Source organism: Tasmannia lanceolata, unplaced genomic scaffold (assembly GCF_043159265.1).
Source record: "Tasmannia lanceolata isolate RefF3 unplaced genomic scaffold, GAP_Taslan_0.1 ptg000012l, whole genome shotgun sequence".
Taxonomy (NCBI): domain Eukaryota; kingdom Viridiplantae; phylum Streptophyta; class Magnoliopsida; order Canellales; family Winteraceae; genus Tasmannia; species Tasmannia lanceolata.
In genome coordinates this window covers 26,981,765-27,002,925 of record NW_027518689.1, presented here as the reverse complement: position 1 = coordinate 27,002,925, position 21,161 = coordinate 26,981,765, and the positions used below count along the sequence as shown (strand labels likewise).

At 40.3% G+C, this 21,161-nt stretch overlaps 1 protein-coding gene and 1 long non-coding RNA gene across 2 annotated transcripts; both read left to right on the top strand.

Annotated features, from left to right (window-relative positions):
• Window positions 1–10,802: 10,802 nt before the first annotated feature.
• LOC143887772 (phospholipase A1-Igamma2, chloroplastic-like) lies at window positions 10,803–14,077 on the top strand. The gene is made up of 3 exons (XM_077391947.1): window positions 10,803–11,391; window positions 11,808–12,614; window positions 13,600–14,077. Exons 1-3 carry the CDS (start codon window positions 10,886–10,888, stop codon window positions 13,835–13,837), a joined length of 1,551 nt encoding a protein of 516 aa, XP_077248062.1. The 5' UTR covers window positions 10,803–10,885; the 3' UTR covers window positions 13,838–14,077.
• Window positions 14,078–15,618: 1,541 nt separating this feature from the next.
• LOC143887144 (uncharacterized) lies at window positions 15,619–16,876 on the top strand. Its single transcript, XR_013254078.1, has 3 exons — window positions 15,619–15,723; window positions 16,310–16,466; window positions 16,544–16,876. It is a non-coding gene; the product is annotated as an uncharacterized LOC143887144 (long non-coding RNA).
• Window positions 16,877–21,161: the final 4,285 nt, after the last annotated feature.

Genomic DNA, 21,161 nt, shown 5'->3' with positions numbered 1-21,161 from the left:
TCTACTTCTGTTGGCTTTTTAAAGGGTTGACGATAGGGTCCAACATTCTTAACTTCACTGGGAATAATGACAGGCTTTGTCCCACTATGCAAATCAACATATCTGTCAAGAATTAAACTCTGAACTGATGTTTCATCTGTCATAGTACCCATTTCGGCAAACTGCTTAGGAGCTGGATCACATCCGGTAGACAGATATTGTATCTGAGTTTTCATCTCCCTCACTTCTTCAGTTAGCATGGCCATCTGACCAAAAAGTTTAACCATCCAGTTTTCCATTCGGATGAGGGCCGACCTTTCAAAAGATTCCTCCATTGGTCGAGAGGTTGATGGAACAGGTGGTGTTTCTGAGATAGGACGAATAAGGGATGCAGGATCTAACAATGGCTCGTTCGTAGAGATGGCTCCTACCATAGGTAAAGGGGCAACTGACCTTCGCACTGGTTTTCTGGTAGCACCGGGTTCTCCAACAACTACCTTACCAATCTTGATAAGTTTCAGAATCTTGTGTTTCAAGGCTTGGCAACTATTGGTTGAATGTCCATGAACTCGATGATATTCATAGAAGTCTTGTTCATAAAAGTTGCTAGGAAGAGGATTTGGAGGAGGAGAAGGTTCAGAAAGTTCAAGTTTACCCACTTCGACCAATTCTCTCAAAGCTTTTTCAAGATTCTTCGGCAATGGAGGAATCTCTTTATCTGACTTCTGAATAAGCTAGCTTCCTTTCTGAGCTACCTTCTTGAAAAGTTGACGAGAGGTTTCCACATTGCTGACATCTTCAGCTGCTACCATAGTCCTCTTTCCATCTCTAACATCTGTTGAGGTCCTTGTCTTGAGGCCTTTGGTCAGTGCATCCACTACCTGGGTTCCAGTCTTAATGAGATGGTTGAAATCAAGAAAATACTGGATAGCCATATGATGGTAATACTTTGGAGACAGATTCTTAACCACAATCTTGATCTGATCTTCGTCGGACAATATGTGGGTCATCTGAGCAGCTTTTCTCCTCTATCTTCGGATGAAGGAAGTGAAAGTTTCATCATGCCCTTGTTTCAACATTTTCAGATCCCTTTTGGTTACGTCGATCCCCTCCTCCATGGAAAACTGTTCCACGAACTTGTTGGCAATGTCTTTCAAAGTTCTGATCTCATCAGACTTCAGACTCAAAAACCATTTCTTTGCAGTTCTGACTAGAGATCGAGGGAATACGAGGGCAATCTGCTTTGGAGAAAGTCCATGTTGCTGTAGGAGAGAAATGACGGATTTCAGATGACTTGTTGGGCATCCCGTCCCATCATACTTATCAAGATCAGGTACTGTGAACTTCGGAGGTAGAACGACTCCTGGGGCTATCATGAAGTCAGACATGTTCAACTTCTTAGGGCCTTGGAACTTCATGCTTTCCATTTCTCGGGTTAGCTTATCCAACCTGTCTACAATCCCTTTGCTTTTATCAGTTCTATCAGGATGGGGAAGACAATTCTCTTCTGCGTACTGCTCTTCATCAAAGTCATCATCAACTGGGAATATAACAGGCCTAGCTGCCACCGGGGGTGGAGGAGGTATAAGCGGAATTTGCTGGGGTGCAGGTCCTTCAGAAGTAGAACCTCTATCACTTTTTAGACGGACTATCTCCTCACTCATATTATTCATCTGTTGGAGCATAGATTTCATCAATTCATTCATTTCGGCCAGAGTATTTCCGGATTCAGCCATCGGTTCTGGTATGGGTTGAATAGAAATAGGTGCTGCAAATGAGTGAAGTCAACAAGGTCAGACTCTTGCCATGGAATTGACAAACACTATAGTTCAATATAGGGTAATCAAATGAAAATCCCATATGCAAGTTGAGACAAGAGATGATGTGAATATATCCTCCCATGGATAAAATCCGGCAGCATAACATCTATGCAAAGAGATATGGTGAGATAAGCACATAGAGTTTGTCAACAAGTCTAAAAGGATACGACCAAACTCAAGGTATTTGCAGAAAATTCGGCAGCATAACGGCCATATAGAGAGGGTCTAAAGCTGTTAATCACAAAGGGTATGCCAACTGGGTTAAGATAAAGTAAGGCTCTCAGCAAGAACACACACTCGAATAAATGTCAGCAAGATAAACTCGCAATCAAACAAGTGGAACATAATCAGATCAGAATCAATCATAGGAGAAGGATATAATAGGCAACACTGAATTTTTCATCCATGATCAAAGATGATCAGTAGATCAGACAGAAGACCACGGCCAAAAAATGACAGAAGTAGGTCAGAGACCGGTGTCTAAATCTTGAATATGGATCGATAGGATTGATCGAATTAGATAAGGAAACCTCACTGAATAAGAAGGCCCTAATCTAATAATCAATATAAATAGGTATATATACATATATACACCCTAACCAGGGGCACCAGCCCTAATTCTAATCTAGTGGAGTCGAGAGAGTCTCGACTCAATAACAGACATGTGAGTGTACTAGGACTGCGTGTGTAGCCACATAAAGTAAGCTACCCTAGTCTAAAAATAGGATAAGGCTTCTAAATCTAGGCTCCAACATGTATAAGCAACACATGTTCGTCCCTATATGAATGCAATATATATATAAGCACATGCAGATCCTAATTAGGTTTCACTAAATCAGCAAATATATTCATATACATAATATATGTAAAAATGAAAGTAGGGCTCCGGACTCAATATATCGGGTACTATGCTTATGATCCATACTTAAAATGTATAACACAAGTACGCCTAGTGTTATACATAGTATGCTTCATTGCTCATCGGCTGCTGTAAACACAAGTACGCCTAGTGTTTACGGCTGCAGCACCGACGCATAGCTTGGTAATAGATACAACAATCCCATCCAGGTAACGACATCCCAGCTGGCATGTACTGTATCTATCCCATGGAGCCAATAATAATAAAATCAATAAAAGAAAATAAAAAACAAAAAGACGATGTATGCTGTGCAGTGTGTGAATCCCTTGTTTTAAACACCTATCTGGTGCCCCTAATTTCTAAGCGTAAAAGTTCCCATTTATAATGATTTTTGCCCAAAATTCTTCAAAGTTAATTAAAAATGGCATTTTAACAGAGTTAGGCAATATCTCGAAAGAGTCACCCCAGCAGAGTCGCCAGCCTGTGGACCCCGATCCGAGAGAGAGGCGGGGACGGGCCCCACACACTCGTCTCTATGGATCATCCACGTGAATGGAACCAAGGAACTCTCGAAAGAAGGTGCCTCTCACAGCATGAGTAGCGATACAAAGGGTGAGATACCTCTCGATTCGGGGACTAGCCCAGATTCGAGGTTTACCTTAAACAAAGAAGAGTCGCCATCCAAGGAAGTGGGCCAAGGATCCCATACTATGCTCTGTTGCAACGGATAACCAGAGATATAAAAAGAAGGTTCGTGCCTGGTTACGAATTTGGAAGGTCTAAAGAGCACCTCATCCGCCCAAGTGTAAACACCTAGTCTCTTATGCCATTTACTTATTGATTTTAAAGAGTTTTGGACGAAAGTCATATGAAATGGGAACGGATATCTCCGAGAAGACGTCTATCTAATCTGCATGTCTCGGAGATGATTAATAAGCACACACAAAATAAATGAAAATAGTGTCGCCTGAGAATAGCTAGGTTATGAATGTCATACCTAATTAGTGTCTAAGTTCTGGTGGACATACACATGCAAACTACAGCTAAAGGTATAGTATCAGTACAAGAAAGTAAGAAAACACCTCAAAACATAAAACACAAATCAATCCTATATATGACAAGACAAGACAAATCCTAAATCTAATGCGACTTGACTCGGACTAAGATGGCCGTCCATCCCAGCTGCTCTACGTATCCCGACCTCGAGAAGAATCGGAGTCAACGTAGTTCGATGACCTATTCTAACTACGATGCCTAACCATCTAGAACCGCTATCCTAGATTCGATCCACTAGACTCGACTGATTTTTAAAGCTTTTTGCATGATTGCTTAAGTTCAGGTGAATTGTAATTTTTAGAACTCTCTATATGCCCTAACTAATGCAAGTTAGTTAGCCTTGAGCTAATGCAGGTTGGCCCTACATCCTATGTGTATCTAGGCTGTGCAACCTAAGGAAAACCATGGGCTGACTATATGCTTCCTAGTCTAGCCACCGATTCGACTAAATGTCCAACCGATCGACTCGAGGCCTCCTAACTCTAGGGACACTCACACGACAAGACACACCATATCAAACAAATCAGGACAGACTCCTTACTCTAAAACACCCCAAACGGCTAGGACAAACTCCTAACTCTAGGGGAAGATCTTTTGAAAAGGTTTTGAAGAAACTTTGTATTTTTTTTGAAGATTTGACAAATTTATTTTTAAAGGTTTGGCTGGACTTGGGATGTGGATCCCAAGATACACTACGTACCTCGTGAAAGATGATCAAGCTAACGTAGTTCGGAATAGATTTTCCTAGCTACTCCTAATGACTCGAGATTTTTAAGATTTTTTGTTTTTGAAATGTTTTTGTTGTTTTTGACACAAGAGGACAGAATCCTATCATCATAAGGGGAGGACGGACTACTGATATCCGGCAAAGGTTGGACAGCATCCTATGCTTTGCGGGGGAAAAATGATAGAAACACAACTCTGCAAGGGTTGGACAGCATCCTATACCTTGCAAGAGCGGATATAAAAATCACATGATTTGATGAGAGGCTGGACAGAATCCTAACCCCTATGATGATAGGACTAACTCCGAAAAGAATGACTGACTCTCTAACTAATGATAGACATCCTATGCTAAAGGCCTGAATCCTACTGCACAACCCTAAGGGGGGAGTGCCAATGAGACTAGGCTAGTCTTCTAAAAGAAGAGGAGATAATAAGGGTGCTAGTGAGACTATGCAAGTCTCCTAAACACAGAGATGGGCTCCATTGCCCCTGCAATGATAAAAAGGGGATGGTTTTAACAGATCAAGTTGGTCCTTAACCTAAAGGAGGTGTTCTATTTGAGACTTGGATAGTCTCCTATGTATGACTCGCTAATGAGACAAAGCTTGTCTCCAAAGGATTTGATCATGTTTTCGTGAGACATAGCTTGTCTCCCTAAAAGGGTTGGCGCTCTAACGAGACAAAGCCTGTCTCTAAACGGGTTTGACATTCATGTTGGGACATAGCTTGTCTCCCTAAAAGGGGTAGGCTCCAGCTAGCATTATCATTACCCTTGCGGGGATTCTAATGTTTAAGGGATACACATCTAAAAGACTTGGGCAAGTCTTTTAAATAAGAGAGAGGAGTGCTACTTGGACTAAGCAAGTCCCCTAATAATGGGCTCGGGCTAACGCCTTCATCGCCCTTGCGATGAATGGAAGGATCTAGGAATGATCTAACGACTTGAGGCTGTCTTTATAAAAGACAAAAGAAAGAGGGATACTACATGGACCAAGTAGGTCTCCCTAAAAGATGGGCTTGGGCTAGCGCCTTCATCGCCCTTCTTACTATGATAAAGAGGATTTAATGATTAAAGGTGTTTAAAAGACTAAACCAGTCTCAGAAGAGAAACCACACCAATTCTCCTTGCATTTCAAAGTTTAAGGGTTGTCAAAATCCTAACAGTACTCGTAAAGGCAATTCTCATGAACCAAATAAGGAAATGGTGTCTACACTACCATGCTTCATTCCTTCAACCTAAAGCTTGCATTCAAGTATTTGAGTATCTGTCAAAACTGTCATTTTAATCACCTAAGGAAGTTTCATAAACCAAAGGCAGCCAAACATACAATCACCAAGCATGATTAGATCAATAGCACTTTCTATCAAAACATTCCAAAATGACTATGACAACATAACTGCCCACATTTTATCGTATACACTAACCTTTCCAAACTAAAATACATTTTGCTTCATTCCTTATTAATAGAACAGGATGAGTTAAAATATCTTAAATATCATAATAATATTAATATTACATGCACCATAATCTAAAAATGTTACATTCATCCAATTCATCTGGCTGCTAATATTTTTTTTTATAAAAAAGCTATTACTATCAAAATGGTTAGGGCTGTTTGTAAAAAAAATGAGAAGGCAAAGGGGTAAAGGCTGCTGCTATATAAAAAAAGGAAAAGGGCTGCCATTATCAAAGTGAAATGGTGGCTTTCCATATCAAAAGAATATGAGGGCTGTTACTATTAAGGGTGTGAGGGCTGCCCATATCAAAAGAGGTGAGGGATGTTAATATTAAAGTGAAAGGGCTACCTGTTATCAAAATGGTGAGGTATCTGCCAATATTAAAGTGAGAGGGCTGCCATTATCAAAATGGTGAGGTGGCTGCCAATATTAAAATGAGAGGGCTGATATTATTAAAAAGGTGAGGTGGCTGCCAATACAAAGGAGGTGAGGGCTGCCATTCAACAGTTCTAACCCTTCTCTCACTAAGTAGTTAAGTAATGGTGGTTACAAAAGGGCAATTCAAGATCACATGCCTGACTTCTACTACACATGAAGTGGTGATATCTTCGATGAAACTTATTAAAATAACTAATTCTCATATGAGAAAATCATGTCTAAAAAAATGCCATTTCAGTTCTAAATAGTGAGCTTAAAATAGACATAATGCATTAATACCAAGGCACAAAGGACCGTGTGCTGCCAAACAATTTAGCAACTTAACAAACACAAATCCAAAGTAAAGGGTGAGGTGTTGTAGCAAAGTCTTGTAGGTAACCAAAGGGGAAAGGATCAATAACAAGTGTCATTTTTTAAGAGATTTGATCTCATTTGTTAGCAGAAGGTTACATGGATTCAATTTAGGAATGGCAACATATAAAACCAATAATGACAAGTGTTTACCTTGACTCAACTACCCCATACAAGTGACAACCAAAATACATGCAGTAAGGCTTAATTAATTAATTTTCTTATTTCTGCATATTTATGAGCTACTCATTATCATAGAGAATTTCTTAGTTATTCAGCCATAAAACCAATGATAGCTACTCACAAATCAGAAAGTTGAGGTTTTACTCGAATATTGTATTTTCTAAATTTTAAACCAACAGTGACAAGAGTGATTGATTTTCCAAATACACTTCAGAAAGTGATTAAAACTCTGTAAATCTCTTTACTAAAATTTTAGAATCCGTTCATTTTTCAATATTCATCTACTGAAATTCTAGAAAATATTGGATGCTCTGTTCTAGCTAACAAATTCATACTCTAAACCAAAATTTACAGAAACGAACACTAATACCTCTATCTGATCACAACAAATGATAAGAAAAATAATATACTCACTTCAACTCAGAATAAAATATCATCTAGATGAACATACCTGTATTCTTCTTTCCTCTTTTGAAACTTCTATTTGTCAGCCAAAATTGCAGAAAATTCCAGCAATAAAATCACGATTATGATGAATCTCATAAATGCAAGAAATCTGAACCGTATAAAACCAGATCTGTGTAGCTATAAGCTTCGTTCAGACAGCAGTGAATAAATCTAGCAAAAATCGAGCAATCAAAATGGTAATAGTGATGGATCTAAGCTTTTTAGCTAAGGTTAAGGTTTCTAAACTAAGTTCAAAGGTTTTAAAGGCAATTAGGATTGTTGAAAAAGGAAAAATGCAAGACTAGGATTTCTGTGGAGAATCTGTGCAAGAAAAGAAAAGAAAAACTAGAAAGAGAAGAAGAGCCGGTGTTGTTGAAATAAAATATTCTCCCGGAGCTCCGGCTAACACACCGGAGAAGATTAAGCAGAGAAGAAAGGGGGAAAAGATTAGGGTTTGCAATGAGGGTTTGAAATTTTTGGATCTTTGATTCAAAGGACAAAACATCAAAATGATGCCGACATTGGCCAAAGTTACAACGTAGTGGCCGGAGAAGATGACCGGACAAATGAGAATATCACATAGAACTCTAAATCTCTCTGCTCTCTCTCTCTCTCTCTCTCTCTCTCTCTCTCTCTCTCTCTCTGCTAGGTTAGAAAATCCCTCTCCCCTGAAAAATGAGCTTAAGTTTTGTATTTATAGCAATTTTGGGAGTTGATATCGGCACTACTAATTTTTATAGGCACGCGGTTGGCGCAAAAAAATGATGAGCGCACGCCCGAATCGTGTGTCATTCGGATCCATGCGGGCTCACTCCAGGATAATTCACACACCCCCCCCTCTAAATTTACACAACGGTCCTCTCTCGGCTCGTTTATTAGGCAAACGAGCTCGGACTTCGACGAAATTTTGCGGGGAGCTAGATGGGACCCTAACCAGCTTAGGGTGAAGTTTGGGACCTTAAGTGATTAATTTGGTTGGGTTTTTGCTCAAACACGGGAGGCTCAAGGTACGGTCAAAATGGGGTGCTATAGGAACGCTAGAATCCATAATGAAAAATGGTCTCACAAGCAGGATCTCCTCAAGCGAATTCTCTCGACCTCTCGCACAAGAATACTGTCCCTTAGGCTTTCAGACGCACCCACCGAGGCCAGCTCCAAAATTGTTGCAAACTTGTCACTCCCAGTTTTCCAGCAGCCCAAAACCTCAAAATTATGTCGATGGATCCCTCCCGACCTCAGCCACTATAAACTTAATACTGATGCATCCCTCATGGACAACTCTGGATCTGTTGGGGGCCTTATTAGAGACCATCTCAGCTGTCCCATTCGCCGGTTCTCGGAAATCGTCCCCCCTAAAGCTATTCATCACCTGGAGATCGAAGCCATCCTTCACGGTCTAAATCTAGCAGAGAATCTCAGCATCCGCAGCTTATGGATTGAATTTGACTCAATCCATGCCGTCAAAGTGATCGAAGGCACCCAAGCTTCCCCTTGGAGGAAATTCCAAACTCTTGCCATGATCCACAGTAAGCTCAGAAATCTAAACTCTTGGAAAATTTTCCATATTTGGAGAGAAGGAAATGCAGCAGCAGACATCCTTTCTAAACAAGATTATTTTTGTAAAGGTGATAATCTCCCCCCTAATTTTCTGTCCCCCTCCCTTGTAGAGGTCTTGTCCTCGGACTCTTTGGGGTCCCTCTATGAAAGATTGTAATATGCTTTCTTCTTAATATATCTGGTAGGAGTCTGCCTAACCCCAGCTTGCCCATCAAAAAAAAAAAAGGTAGGAAAATCTGTTGTTGTCTCTTTCTAAGGGTATCTTTTTGTGTGTTTGTCTACTCGATGAGTAATTTGGACGACCCTTGTATAATTGGATGCCCTGTGGTATTCCCTGTTTGTATTTTACAGCAGGGCCCAATATGAATAATATCAATGGCCCACCTTCAACAACCTTAAATGAATACCAGTGGGCCCCCTTGTACACCAATCAAGAAGCTTCTTACTCATGAGGCATGTTCCTTCAAAATATCATAAGAGGGTTAGGGCATTCAAGAATCAAGTCGAGATTTTACATTAGGAAAACGACGAAGTGCGCATATCATTTCCTTTTGAATTGTTCCATGTCTACCTCGTGTTTTGGGCTTTTGGCGTGGCAATTTACTTGGACTTTTCCAGTCAAAAACGCGTCTGAGATGTGTCTATCGGTCCTCTAAAATAATGTTCCACGAGATGGACATGGTAAGAGTGGAATATTAACGGTCAGGATTACATCCTCTACAAATATCATTTCAGAAGAGATGGATCGTGATTTGATATGTCATCCCATCCAAAGCCATGTCCACAATAGACCATAGTGGGAAAGGAAATTAAAGACTTTTCTATGGATTTTTATGATGGTTTGATGGATCAAGGGTTTGATATGTCATCGGTCTCAACGCCATTTGGACGGTCTTACGGTTGCCTTTCAGATCAAAATTAAAATGATCCGCAAAATGGCTTCCTGAAATTGCGTAGCAAATTCATAATAATAATAATAAGGGATTTGCTAGGTACCATCGCAAATGGCATTTTGCGGAGCTTCTGTTGCATGAGAGAGCAGCCGTATCAGATGAATTAAATGAATAACACAGAATTTGAGCCTATGTGGTTGCTCTGTGATGCAATAGACGCTCCATGAAATCCTTTCTGCAATGGTCCCTGCCAAATCCCTACTCTGTATGGTTGCCAGGTTTTTTTTGTTCCCGAGAGTTATGTGGGAGAAAAAAATACCCTGGAAGATAGGTGGGAAAAAAAAGAGTCCTGGAAGTATCCTGGTAAAATAAAAATCCCATGTTTGGTTATGTGGGAGAAAAAAAATACCCTGGGAGATATGGTGGGAAAAAAAAAACTTTTGTTTGGTTGCTTGAACTGTTGGGTAGCAAAAAATTCTTCTCAAGCTTATTTTTGGTTCCTGAGTTTATTTTTGTTCCTGGGGTTATCTTGGGATGGGATGAAAAGGCAATCATTACAAAAGTGGGATTAAAAAATTCACCCCACAAGTAATCATTACAAGAGTAGGATCAAAATAAACCTAGTGCTAAAAGGCAACCAAACATGGGATGGGACCAAAATTTAACTTACTCTCCCACAAAACTCCCAGGAACAAAAAAAACCCGGCAACCAAACAGAGCATAAAACTAGGCAGTTTTGCAGAAGCCATTTTGCAGCTGACTTTTGCATCAGAGAACAAGTCTATCGTGCAAAAGTAAGACCGAAAATGGCCTTCCAAGAAATTGCCTAGCAAATTCCCTAATAAATATTCGACGACCAAGTTATCTCATCTTGGAATTGATTTGCCTGTTCTCTGGTGCAAAATCCAAACCCATGTTATCTCATCTTGGAATTGGACAGCTTGCAAAACAATCATCCACATATGATAACTCTATTTGCAAATTGTCAAACTAAGACTCACCCACCAATGGACGTCCATTTTCAACATTTTTTATGCATATATACTCGTTCATTCATTAGTAACCTAAGACTTAAATATTATTTCTTCCCCCTTCAAACCTGTAACAAGAAACAGATCATGGCTATTCCTCTCTCTATAACAGCTCTTCTGCCCTTTCACATAAATAGCTTCAAAACTTTACGATCAGAAAACCCACTCCTAACACCTTTTTTCTGTAAAACCCCACGATATCTAAGATTTAAGTATGGCCCAATAGGAACAAGAACACCCTTACCCGTAAATCAGGTGGCCGTACCGAAGATCGATGAATCTCTATCATCCATAATTACGGAGCTTGAAAGAGAGAAAGAAGAACAACAAGAAGAAGAGATAGAGAAAAAACCCAATAAGAAATTGGCAGATTGCTGGCGCGAGATCCAAGGTCAAGATGATTGGATTGGATTGCTTGATCCAATGGATCCCCTCCTTCGAACTGAGCTCATACGTTACGGGGAGATGGCTCAAGCATGCTATGACGCATTCGACTTTGATCCCTTCTCCAAGAAGTGCGGGAGTAGTAAATATAACCGTCAGGAATTCTTCGAGTCCCTCGGCTTCGCCGGCTGCGGCTATGAGGTCACTAGGTATTTATGTCCATTCTCTTCTCATATTTTATATGGTGTAAGCCTGTATAGTCAATTTTTTTATTTTTTTCGCACTAAAGGATGATACAAACCGTCCATTTGATGGCCACATTTTTAATAGGTTTACAAAAATCATCTCCATAGGATGATCCCGATCCTATGATCTATATAGAAACTATGTATTATGGAAATCTCTTTAGACTGGACGGTTGGGATCATCCTATGAAGATGACTTTTTGGGCACAACTTATTTATGATGTGGCCCATCAAATTGACGGTTTGGGTCATCCTAATGTATGGGCCATACAACACTTTTTGAAAAATACTGGATTATACAGGCTTATGCCATATAAAATCTCTAATTTATTAAATCACAAGCTTAATTATGATTTGATCACGCAATCTCAATTTCACAGATTTATCTACGCCACTTCCAATATCAATCTCCCCAACTTCTCCAAGAAATCCTGCCGGACCCACGTCTGGAGCAAGGATGCCAATTGGATCGGGTATGTGGCCGTGTCCGGGGACGCTATGACAGCACGCCTAGGCCGCCGAGACATCATAATTGCCTGGCGAGGAACGGTGACACAACTCGAATGGATCGCGGACTTGATGGATTTTCTGATACCGGTCATCCCCGAGGGAATTCGCTCCAGTGACCCGATGGTCAAGGTCGAATCGGGGTTCCTCAATCTCTATACGGACAAGGGCAAGGATGAGAATAGCCAATTTAGTAAGTACTCCGCGAGGGAGCAAATCTTAACCGAAGTAAGACGGTTGGTGCACCAATACCCCAATGAGGAATTGACCATATCCGTGACCGGGCACAGTCTCGGGAGTGCGCTTGCAATACTGAGCGCGTATGATATAGCAGAGACGGGTCTTAATGTTGCACCCGATGGGCACAACATACCCGTCTCCGTGTTTTCCTTCTCGGGGCCGAGGGTCGGCAATGCAAGGTTTAAGGAAAGGGTTGAGGGGTTGGGAGTGAAGGTTTTAAGGGTGGTGAACGTTCATGACAAGGTGCCAAAGGTGCCGGGGATATTTGTCAATGAGCACATGCCGGCGTTTGTGCGAAGGTTGACGGAGGGGTTACCATGGAGCTATAGTCATGTGGGAGTGGAGCTTGAACTTGATCACAAGAACTCTCCTTTCTTGAAAGAGACCCGCGATATTGCTTCTTTCCATAACTTGGAGGCACACTTGCATTTGCTTGATGGGTGAGTTCTCTAAGCTCTTCGCCTCTTCTTTAGATACTGATCTTTTAGGCTTGATTTTTTGGCACTCTTGTCCTCATTCTAGACTGAAACTTTTGTCTTTGGCTATTGACTAGCCAAGACTCAGTCTAGGAAAAAAAGAATATAATATTGGAAATGATATATTTGTGCCCTTTTCTTTCTGGGGCCACCCCCTTGGAGCGTAAAAAGAGTAGTCATAAATATACTGGAGGGGATGACCCAGAAGACGAGGGAGCGGATATATCACTCCCTAAAATAACCAGAGGTGGCATTATAAAAAGGGGAAATGGTATCAGCACAACCATTGTTTTAATATTGCACTGACCTATCTTGTCTTTTATTATTTAAAAAGCTGTCAAAGATTATTACAGTTCGCATATAGCTCTCACAAGCCAATTAGAAAAAAAAAAGAAAAAAGATTAGATGAGATCTTGAGCTCGATCCCATTAGGATTTATCCTACATTTTGGGAAAATTCAAAGTGAAGTAAGAGGGGCTATGATGAGGCTACTCGGAGCCCCTCCTTCTTTCTTTCCTCTTTTTCTCCTTTAGGTTTGGGTTTCAATTAGGATTGTTCGAACACTTGTCTGTCATTTTAGGTCTTCATTAGGGTATGAAGTTCCACTAGCATTTGATCTTTTCTTCGATTTTTCGGGTTCTTTCTCTTGGGATAGGTTATGACGGAATGTTTCTTGTGTCAACCCCTCCAAGGTGTGTAGTAATGGTCCGGGCTTAATTATATTGCATTGGGGTCTAGCCCCACTGAAGCCCTCTCTAACAGTGGGCTCAAGAAGGGCACACACACAGAGTTAGCCAGAGGCTTTCTCATCTTGGCATCCTCATTGCCACGTCCTTCTAGCACTTCTCTAAGACTAGTGAAATGGCTTTCAAAAATTAAGCAAATCTCCTCATAAACTGTGTTCATATAGAAATTTCTAACCAATTTTATACATTGAAAATGAAATCAGATACCATGGAAAGGGCCAGAGATTTGTTCTTGCTAGTGGAAGGGATCCTGCACTTGTTAATAAAGCGTGCGATTTCTTGAAGGATCACCACCAGGTGCCACCGAATTGGAGGCAAGATGAGAACAAGGGAATGGTGAGGAATGATGAAGGCCGTTGGATACAACCTGAAAGGCTGAGGATCGATGATCCTCCTCCTGAAGACATAGATCACCATCTTCAGCAGATAGATTTGAACTGAACAAGTAGAGAGAGGCCATCTCTCTCTCTCTGATGTAAATGTAAAACTTATACCTTTTTTTTTTTGCTAGCAAATGTAGAACTATTCTTTGTATCCTAAGACTAAGAAAAAAGGAAAGAATAATACCATGACAGACTGTCATGGTTGACCCAAACATTTGCCCTATTGTAAGGAAGTACCTTTGTAGTGAAAAATTGATCATTACTGTATTGTAAACGACACCAAGACACACTTTTGTTAGAGTTGTCCCAAACAGCCCACTTAAAATGGGTGTATTAATTATTTTACTATAAATAAAGATATTATTGTCATAAAAATGGTCACTAATGCGTTGTTGGGTACTTGGCTTATCAGGGAAGGCTGTTTGAAGAGACCCCTGACATAGACATGTCTTCCTAGCGGTCTGTAGTTCGTATTCACGAACCCATGATAAGTTATCTACACACTAGCTTAAAATACAGTGAGGGCCCACATTGTTTGCGTGATCCAAAGCATTCATTTGATGGGCCCTCACATAGATAGGGTATGCCTAAAAAATCAGCTTCATAGGATCATCCTAACCCTTCAAACCGTGGAGGCAAAAAATGGACAGATTTGTAAAGGTTTATACACGTCCATTTTACCTCACATAGATAGGGTTGGGATGATCCTATGGAGCTGATTTTTTCTGGACACCCTATCTATGTGAGGGCTAATCAAATGAATGGTTTGGATCACCCAAACAATATTCCCTCCCCTGTATTTTAAGCTAGTGTGTAGATAACTTATCTACACTTGTGTGTAGAAACCGTTTTCACTCTCTCTCTCTCTCTCTCTCTCTCTCTCTCTCTCTCTCTCTCTCTATATATATATATATATATATATATATATATATATATATATATATAGGGAAAAAGATTATACGCTTGAAGCGCATTTCCTTATATACGCTTGAAGAGAGAGAAGTCCTCGGATTGGCTGAAATGGTGGGCCAATTCATTTTTAAAAACAAAAGGAAGCGGCGTTACGGAGGGTGCGTCTTCGACGTACCCTCGAAAAAAAATTAAAACAAAAACTTCGTCGTTCTCTCTCTTTCTCTCTCTCTCTCTCTCTCTCTCTCTCTCTCTCTCTCAAACCCTCGAAAGAAAAAAAACCATCGGCTTTCGGAGATCTCCATCTTCACGGTTTGGATCTCCATCTTCACGGCTCACAGAGATCTCCATCTTCACGGAGATCTCCAAAAATAACGTCGTTCTCTCTCTCTCACTGTGTTTAAACCCAAAAATTAAACCCAAACCCTCGAAAGAAAAAAAAAAACCCATCGGCTCACGGAGATCTCCATCTTCATGGTTTGGATCACCCAAACCCATTGGCTCTCCATCTTCATCTCTCTCACGGAGTTCTCTCTCTCTCTCTCACTGTGTTTTTCAACCCAAAAAGGAAATCATCTCTCTCACGGAGTTCTCTCTCTCTCCTACCCCTCTCTCTCTCTCTATGCGATCTGCGAGAAAGGTTGGCTTCATTCCAAGTTCATCTCCATCTTCATCTCTCTCATCTGTCTCTGTTACGGAGTTCTGTTTAGGCGAAGAAAAAAAAACCGAAATCTGGATTTCTTCGCACTCTCTCTCTGTCTCTGTCTCTGTCTCGATCCAATCTCTCTCTCTATTCTCTCTCGATCGGAGTCCATCAGGCCGCAACATTTTTTTGGGTGAAAAAAAACCCCCAAATCGCACAGGTACTCTCTCCTCTCTCTCTCTCTCTCTCTCTCTCTCTCTCTCTCTCTTCTGAAACCCCCTTTTGTTTTTCCTTTTAGGAGTATTTTCCCATGATTTTTGTGGGTTTCTGAGAAGGAGGCCCTTGAAACTTCTAATATTCAGAGTGCTAGTGCTCGAGTTCAAGCCCCATTGGTAAGCCGATTCTTCATCTTTTTTTTACATTTAAATCTTTATGAGCTACGAGGTAAGTTGCAGGTTTTAGGTGCAAAAAAGGGGAATAAAGTATATGGATGTTGGGTTTTTATTTTTATGGTTTTAAAAGTAGAACTATGTGTTTTCACATTTTAGGGTTGATCAATCTGTGTATTGGGGGATGAATCTGTTTTTGTATGAAATTGGTTTTTAGGTGGGATGGGTTCCAGATCTGTGGCTATTTGGAATTGTGTAGATTTCTTTTTCTTTTTTAGATAATAAAATTAGACAATTGGGCATGATCTGGGAGTAACATTTCGAAAGAAGAAGCAACTCAGTAACTACTTCATGCTGAGAATGCTTACCTGATTCAGTAGATAATGTTTTAAACCCCAAAATTCCTTTGCTTCATACGTTTCTTGATACTATTTGGTTTTAGTTTGGATGTTGTAAATTGGTGGCTAGAATCATCTTCTGTAGATGATTTTTGGGCCGTGGCCTACCCACAATGGGAATCACTTAATGGATGGCGAAGATTGTGATTATGACTGTTTAAAGTTTACTTACGAATGTATATTCTATTTAGAGAAGCGTATTAAATGGCATCCTCAAGCAACTACAGTGCTAATTCACGGCGCATGCGACCACCCGAATGTGATTGTAAAGAGATGGCAGTTCGCAAAATTACTCGCAGTAACACAAACAACAATAGAGGCCGGCCATACAAATGCGCTGGAATCAAAGTGAGTATTTTATTTGGTAGTTTTTATCTATTTAATTCTTAACATGTATAAATTTTAATGTTGGAAACGACATGCAGGGCTACAGGTGTGAGTATTTCGAATGGGCTGACCTTGATTTCGACGGTCTGAGTCACCCACTTACCCAAGGATTCACAATCGACGAGAAAGTATTGGCGACAATAGAGGGATCGAAGACCGCATAACAGCACTCGAGAATGAGAATATCATGCGGAAGAATGAATTTAACATGTTTAAAGGGTTTGTAATTATGGGGTTTATGTTTGTGTTTTTCGTGTGTGTTTTTACCTTTAGGTAGTAGTAGTAGTATCCTTTTGTATGGTTCTACCGTTAGGTAAGTAGTAGTAGTATCAAGTAATTGTATGAAGTGACATCGAACTCTCATTGTATTACTTATGGTTCACGACAAATGAAAAAATCTTGGTGTTCATATTGTTTTTGTTTGTCTCTGTGTGTGTTGTATCTATCTGAAAGGTGGTTGTTTTGGATTTATATGGAGATGATGCCTATATGCTGCTAAAGGTGGTTGTTTTGGATTTATATGGAGATGATGTTTATATGCCGCTGCTTGTGCTATTGTTTGGTGTTATAAGGTTGATGCTTGCTTGCTGTGCCCCACCTTCTGGATGCAGCCGCACCGAGGATGGGGATTTGAACAGTGATGGGGTTTCCTGAAAAGGTAGCTATGGCTTGTGTTGATTACATTTTCCTTATCAGTGTCCTCTTTTAAGCATGGACATTTGAACAGTGATGGGGTTTCCTGAATTGTAATTCTTGGAACATTTGCCTTATGCTGGGCTAATTGAAAAAAAAAGGAATAAGAAGAGAGAAACACTGCTAACTGTATTGAGGAGTGTAGGACTGAAGTCATTCGATAATATCACCGCATGTTGCACAACTGATTTGGAAAGGAAATCTGTAGCACAGTTGGCCTCGTGCCATTTAAAGAGGCCTTGCACCAGTTAAGTCCTCAGAAAAGGTAGCTAACATGACTTGCAATTTTGGAAATTCATGGGATGTCAACTTTTTCATTCACAGTAGGATCAGAAATTGGAAATCTTATATGATCCTTAATGAGGACATGTTTCTACTACAACCTGGATGTTTCTGTATGGCCTCAAGTTCAATTAGAGAATTTGACAGCAACATGTGTTGCCAAAAGTAGCAAAGAGAGGTGTATATATCTTGTGGATCTCTAAAAATGCCCTTGTAACAAGGTGCCTTATTTATGTGCAGCATGCTGTGGTAGCCAAAGCAAAACTACAAGTTCACTTGTCTTTAGCTGGTTTATTAACCAGTAGACCTCCCCTTGTTGGCTTGTTGTAGTGTATTCACAAGGTTAGTGTTGCCATTAGTTTCGTCTTCATGCTTATTTGTAATTACCCTCATAAGTCAGGATCAATTTAGATGATGCTAACAAGTCGTATAGGTGCGGGACTCAAATGTGCCAAAAGCACTAGCCCCCTATTAGTCAAGCAAGACCTCTCCTTCTCTCTTTCCTTTTTCAGCCTTGCCTGTTTTCATGTCCTGTGTTTTTAATAAACAGTTGCTACCCCCTAGTATGTGCCACTTTCCTGATCATTTTGCCGATAGCTAGGAAGCCAATGGAACCAGCAATCCTCAAGTCATGCGAGAAAGCAATTGTGGGGAAGGGACATGGTTGGCTAGGCAATAAACCAGTGCTTTCTATTTTAGCAAGCAACGAAACAACTGTTTTATAAATAAATAATACATCTTGGGTGGTGAAAAATGATTCCAAATATGTCTATTCAGGAACCTATTACTGACTAAGGTTTCTAAAAATATGCACGGACAGTAGCTTCAACAAAAAATAGAAGTTATTGCAATAAACATCAAAATGCATGTACAAGGTTCAAGCTGAACAGGTGTGAGTGATTCAAAGTTTCAAACCTCAGATTCCATGCGGAGTGCTCTAAAAAAAAACTCTTTCCATTTATTCTCTACATAATTAGGAGTCTGATGGAGATATTTGAAGATATACCATGTGGGTGTATCCATTAAACACAGAAGTCTCGAGTCTACTTAAACCGAGTCTCTGAAACAAGCCAAACCTCCCATCTTCAACAATTGGATCCGGTGCACGGGCAGGATCATATCTTGTTTGATGAGTAAGGGAAGGACCTGCCAATGCTTTCAGCTCCCAATAGACATCTAACACTGACTCCACAAACCTGCTCTTCTGAAAATGTATGAGAAGTACCCACTTCAAAGAGGTTCAAAAACTTCGTACAACAGCACACATTGGCTAGGCAATAATCTGCTTTACATATATGAGAAGTACCCACTTCAAAGGGCCCATTCTCAAGCATTGATAGAAGACAGTTAACCACACAATGCACCAGAATAACTGCTTTACATATGTATAAATAAAGGCAGTTGTTTTAAACTTACGGCTTACTGTTCATTACACCAGGTGCTGGAAAATATTTTGTTAACATTGCCATGTATGTGCTGGAAAATATTATTGTAATAAGTGTTTTCCTGTTTTCCAGCTTACTGTTCATTACACCATGAATGCAAGAAATAAGTTCCCCCCCCCCCCCAACAGATAAAAGGAACACACATGTCCCTTGAGAAAACCGGCAAAAATTAAATAAGTCTCCCTTGACAAATGATCACTAATTCTTTGCATCCACTAGTCTGCAACATGATACATGAATCCTGGAACACCAGAGGCAAAAATAAAATAAAATTAATAGCAGTTATGAAAGACAACTACCCCATTAGAATTGACAATAATTTGAAGAATATTAACACTTACCTCAAATGTGATGCTTCTCCACCTTTATTTTCTCCATTGAAATGCTCATTTTCACCTGAAAAATAAAGGCAGTTGTTTTAAACTTATAACGCATAATATACTTATGATGGCTGAAAAGAGGGTCAAGAACAATTTTATGAACTTAATATAAAAGTAAATGAGAGCACAAACATGGCAATGCTTTCAACATTTTGGTCCCCCTCAACTTCTTCTCCCTTATCATCCATTTTCTTCTCATTTGCAGTCACCTATTAGCAAGCACAATAGTAGATATTTAAACAAAAAAGAAAAAAATGCGGGGCATAATAAAAATGACGAGTAATAACCATATTTTGTTTCACCTTAGCCCTCTTTTGACAGCTTGTTCTGTAATGTCCATATTCCCCACAGTTTTTGCACTGGCGTTGCTGTTTTTTGGCTTGAGTGGCCTCTATGCCAGATACATGACGCGTTGCACGCTTTGGCCTGCCCTTCGTCCTTACAACTTCGGGGTCGCGAATTGTAAACCCAAGTATTTGACTGGAATCAATGTTTGACAGAGGTATTTGACTGGGACCAATGTTTGACTGAGGTATTTGACTAGGACCAATGTTTGACTGCACTTGGCTACCAACTGTTACCAAGTCACTCTGCGGAGAGACAATCTCCTTCTCCTTCTTTTCAACTTCTACAGCAAGCTCTGTACAAAAATCAGTCATCTTCTTGAAGAGAATCTCGTCATTACCAACTTGTTCAATCAGTTGCTGTCATGTTGACATTAGACACCACCTCTTCAGTCCATTCACGCCACTAGTATCTCCTTGGGTTACAGATGTTGTGCCCCCAGCTCGATACCTTGCATCAATTGACCATCTCTTTAATAAATAGCGTGTGGGGATAGTAGGTACCTGCTTTCTATCCATAACGTGAATGACATGTCTGCATAATATTCCTTCCCTCTCAAACTTAGCACATTCACATGTCGCAGTTGCATCATTAGAACTGTCAAACAGAACCCTGACGTATTTCTTCTTGTCATCTGTCCTAATTCCTACACTGTATTCCACAACATTACCGTTCTTTCCCAACTTATCTTTCCATAAGGCAAAATTACCCATCATCTCATCTTGGAATATGGTGAACATCTTCTTCGTATAGAATTCTCCAGCCTTTCGTTCCAATGGGCTGGTTGTCTTCAATTTAGCAATTGTATTTTTAGACTTAAAATCTTCTTCGGATTCAGCTTTACGCCGCTCAACCAGTGCCTTATCGTATTGACTCAAGAATTCAACTAAAGAGGTGTTCTGGTTAACATAACCATCAAAGAATGAATTTATACTTTCACTCCGTTGACTAGATGTCATTCCTGCTGTGAATGTGTCTCTCCAATAGGCGGGGACCCAATGCTCACGGACATCCCACATTTTTCCTAACTAATGACTTTCATCAATGCCATATTTATCAACCATAGTTTTCCATTCTGTCTCAGAATCCTCTATTTTCCTCCTAAAAAACCAATGATTGTAATCCTTGTAGAAATTACTGTCGGCATCTCTCATGTCTGCAACATGCTCAAGGAGATGCTTCTTTATGTGCCACGAACAAAACCGATGTCTGGTCTGTGGAAACACTTTCGTAATTGCATTTCGCATAGCTCCGTTCATATCAGTTATTATAGCACCTGGAGCTTTACCAAACATACACGTGAGCCACTGCTCAAATAACCAAGTGAAAGTCTCCTCTCTCTCGTCTGCAAGAAGTGCACATCCAAATAGAGTCGACTGCCTATGATGGTTAACTCCAGTGAACAGTGCGAACGGCATTTTAAACCTGTTCGTTTTGTAAGTGACATCAAATATGATCACGTCACTAAAGGTAAGGTATGCTTCTCTCGCCCTTGAATCGGCCCAGAACAT

Coding starts and splice junctions, on each gene's coding strand:
- LOC143887772 (XM_077391947.1), top strand. CDS start 10,886: ATGGCTATTCCTCTCTCTATAACAGCTCTTCTGCCCTTTCACATAAAT. Junction 11,392..11,807: donor TGCGGCTATGAGGTCACTAG/GTATTTATGTCC, acceptor TCAATTTCACAG/ATTTATCTACGCCACTTCCA. Junction 12,615..13,599: donor CACTTGCATTTGCTTGATGG/GTGAGTTCTCTA, acceptor AAATGAAATCAG/ATACCATGGAAAGGGCCAGA.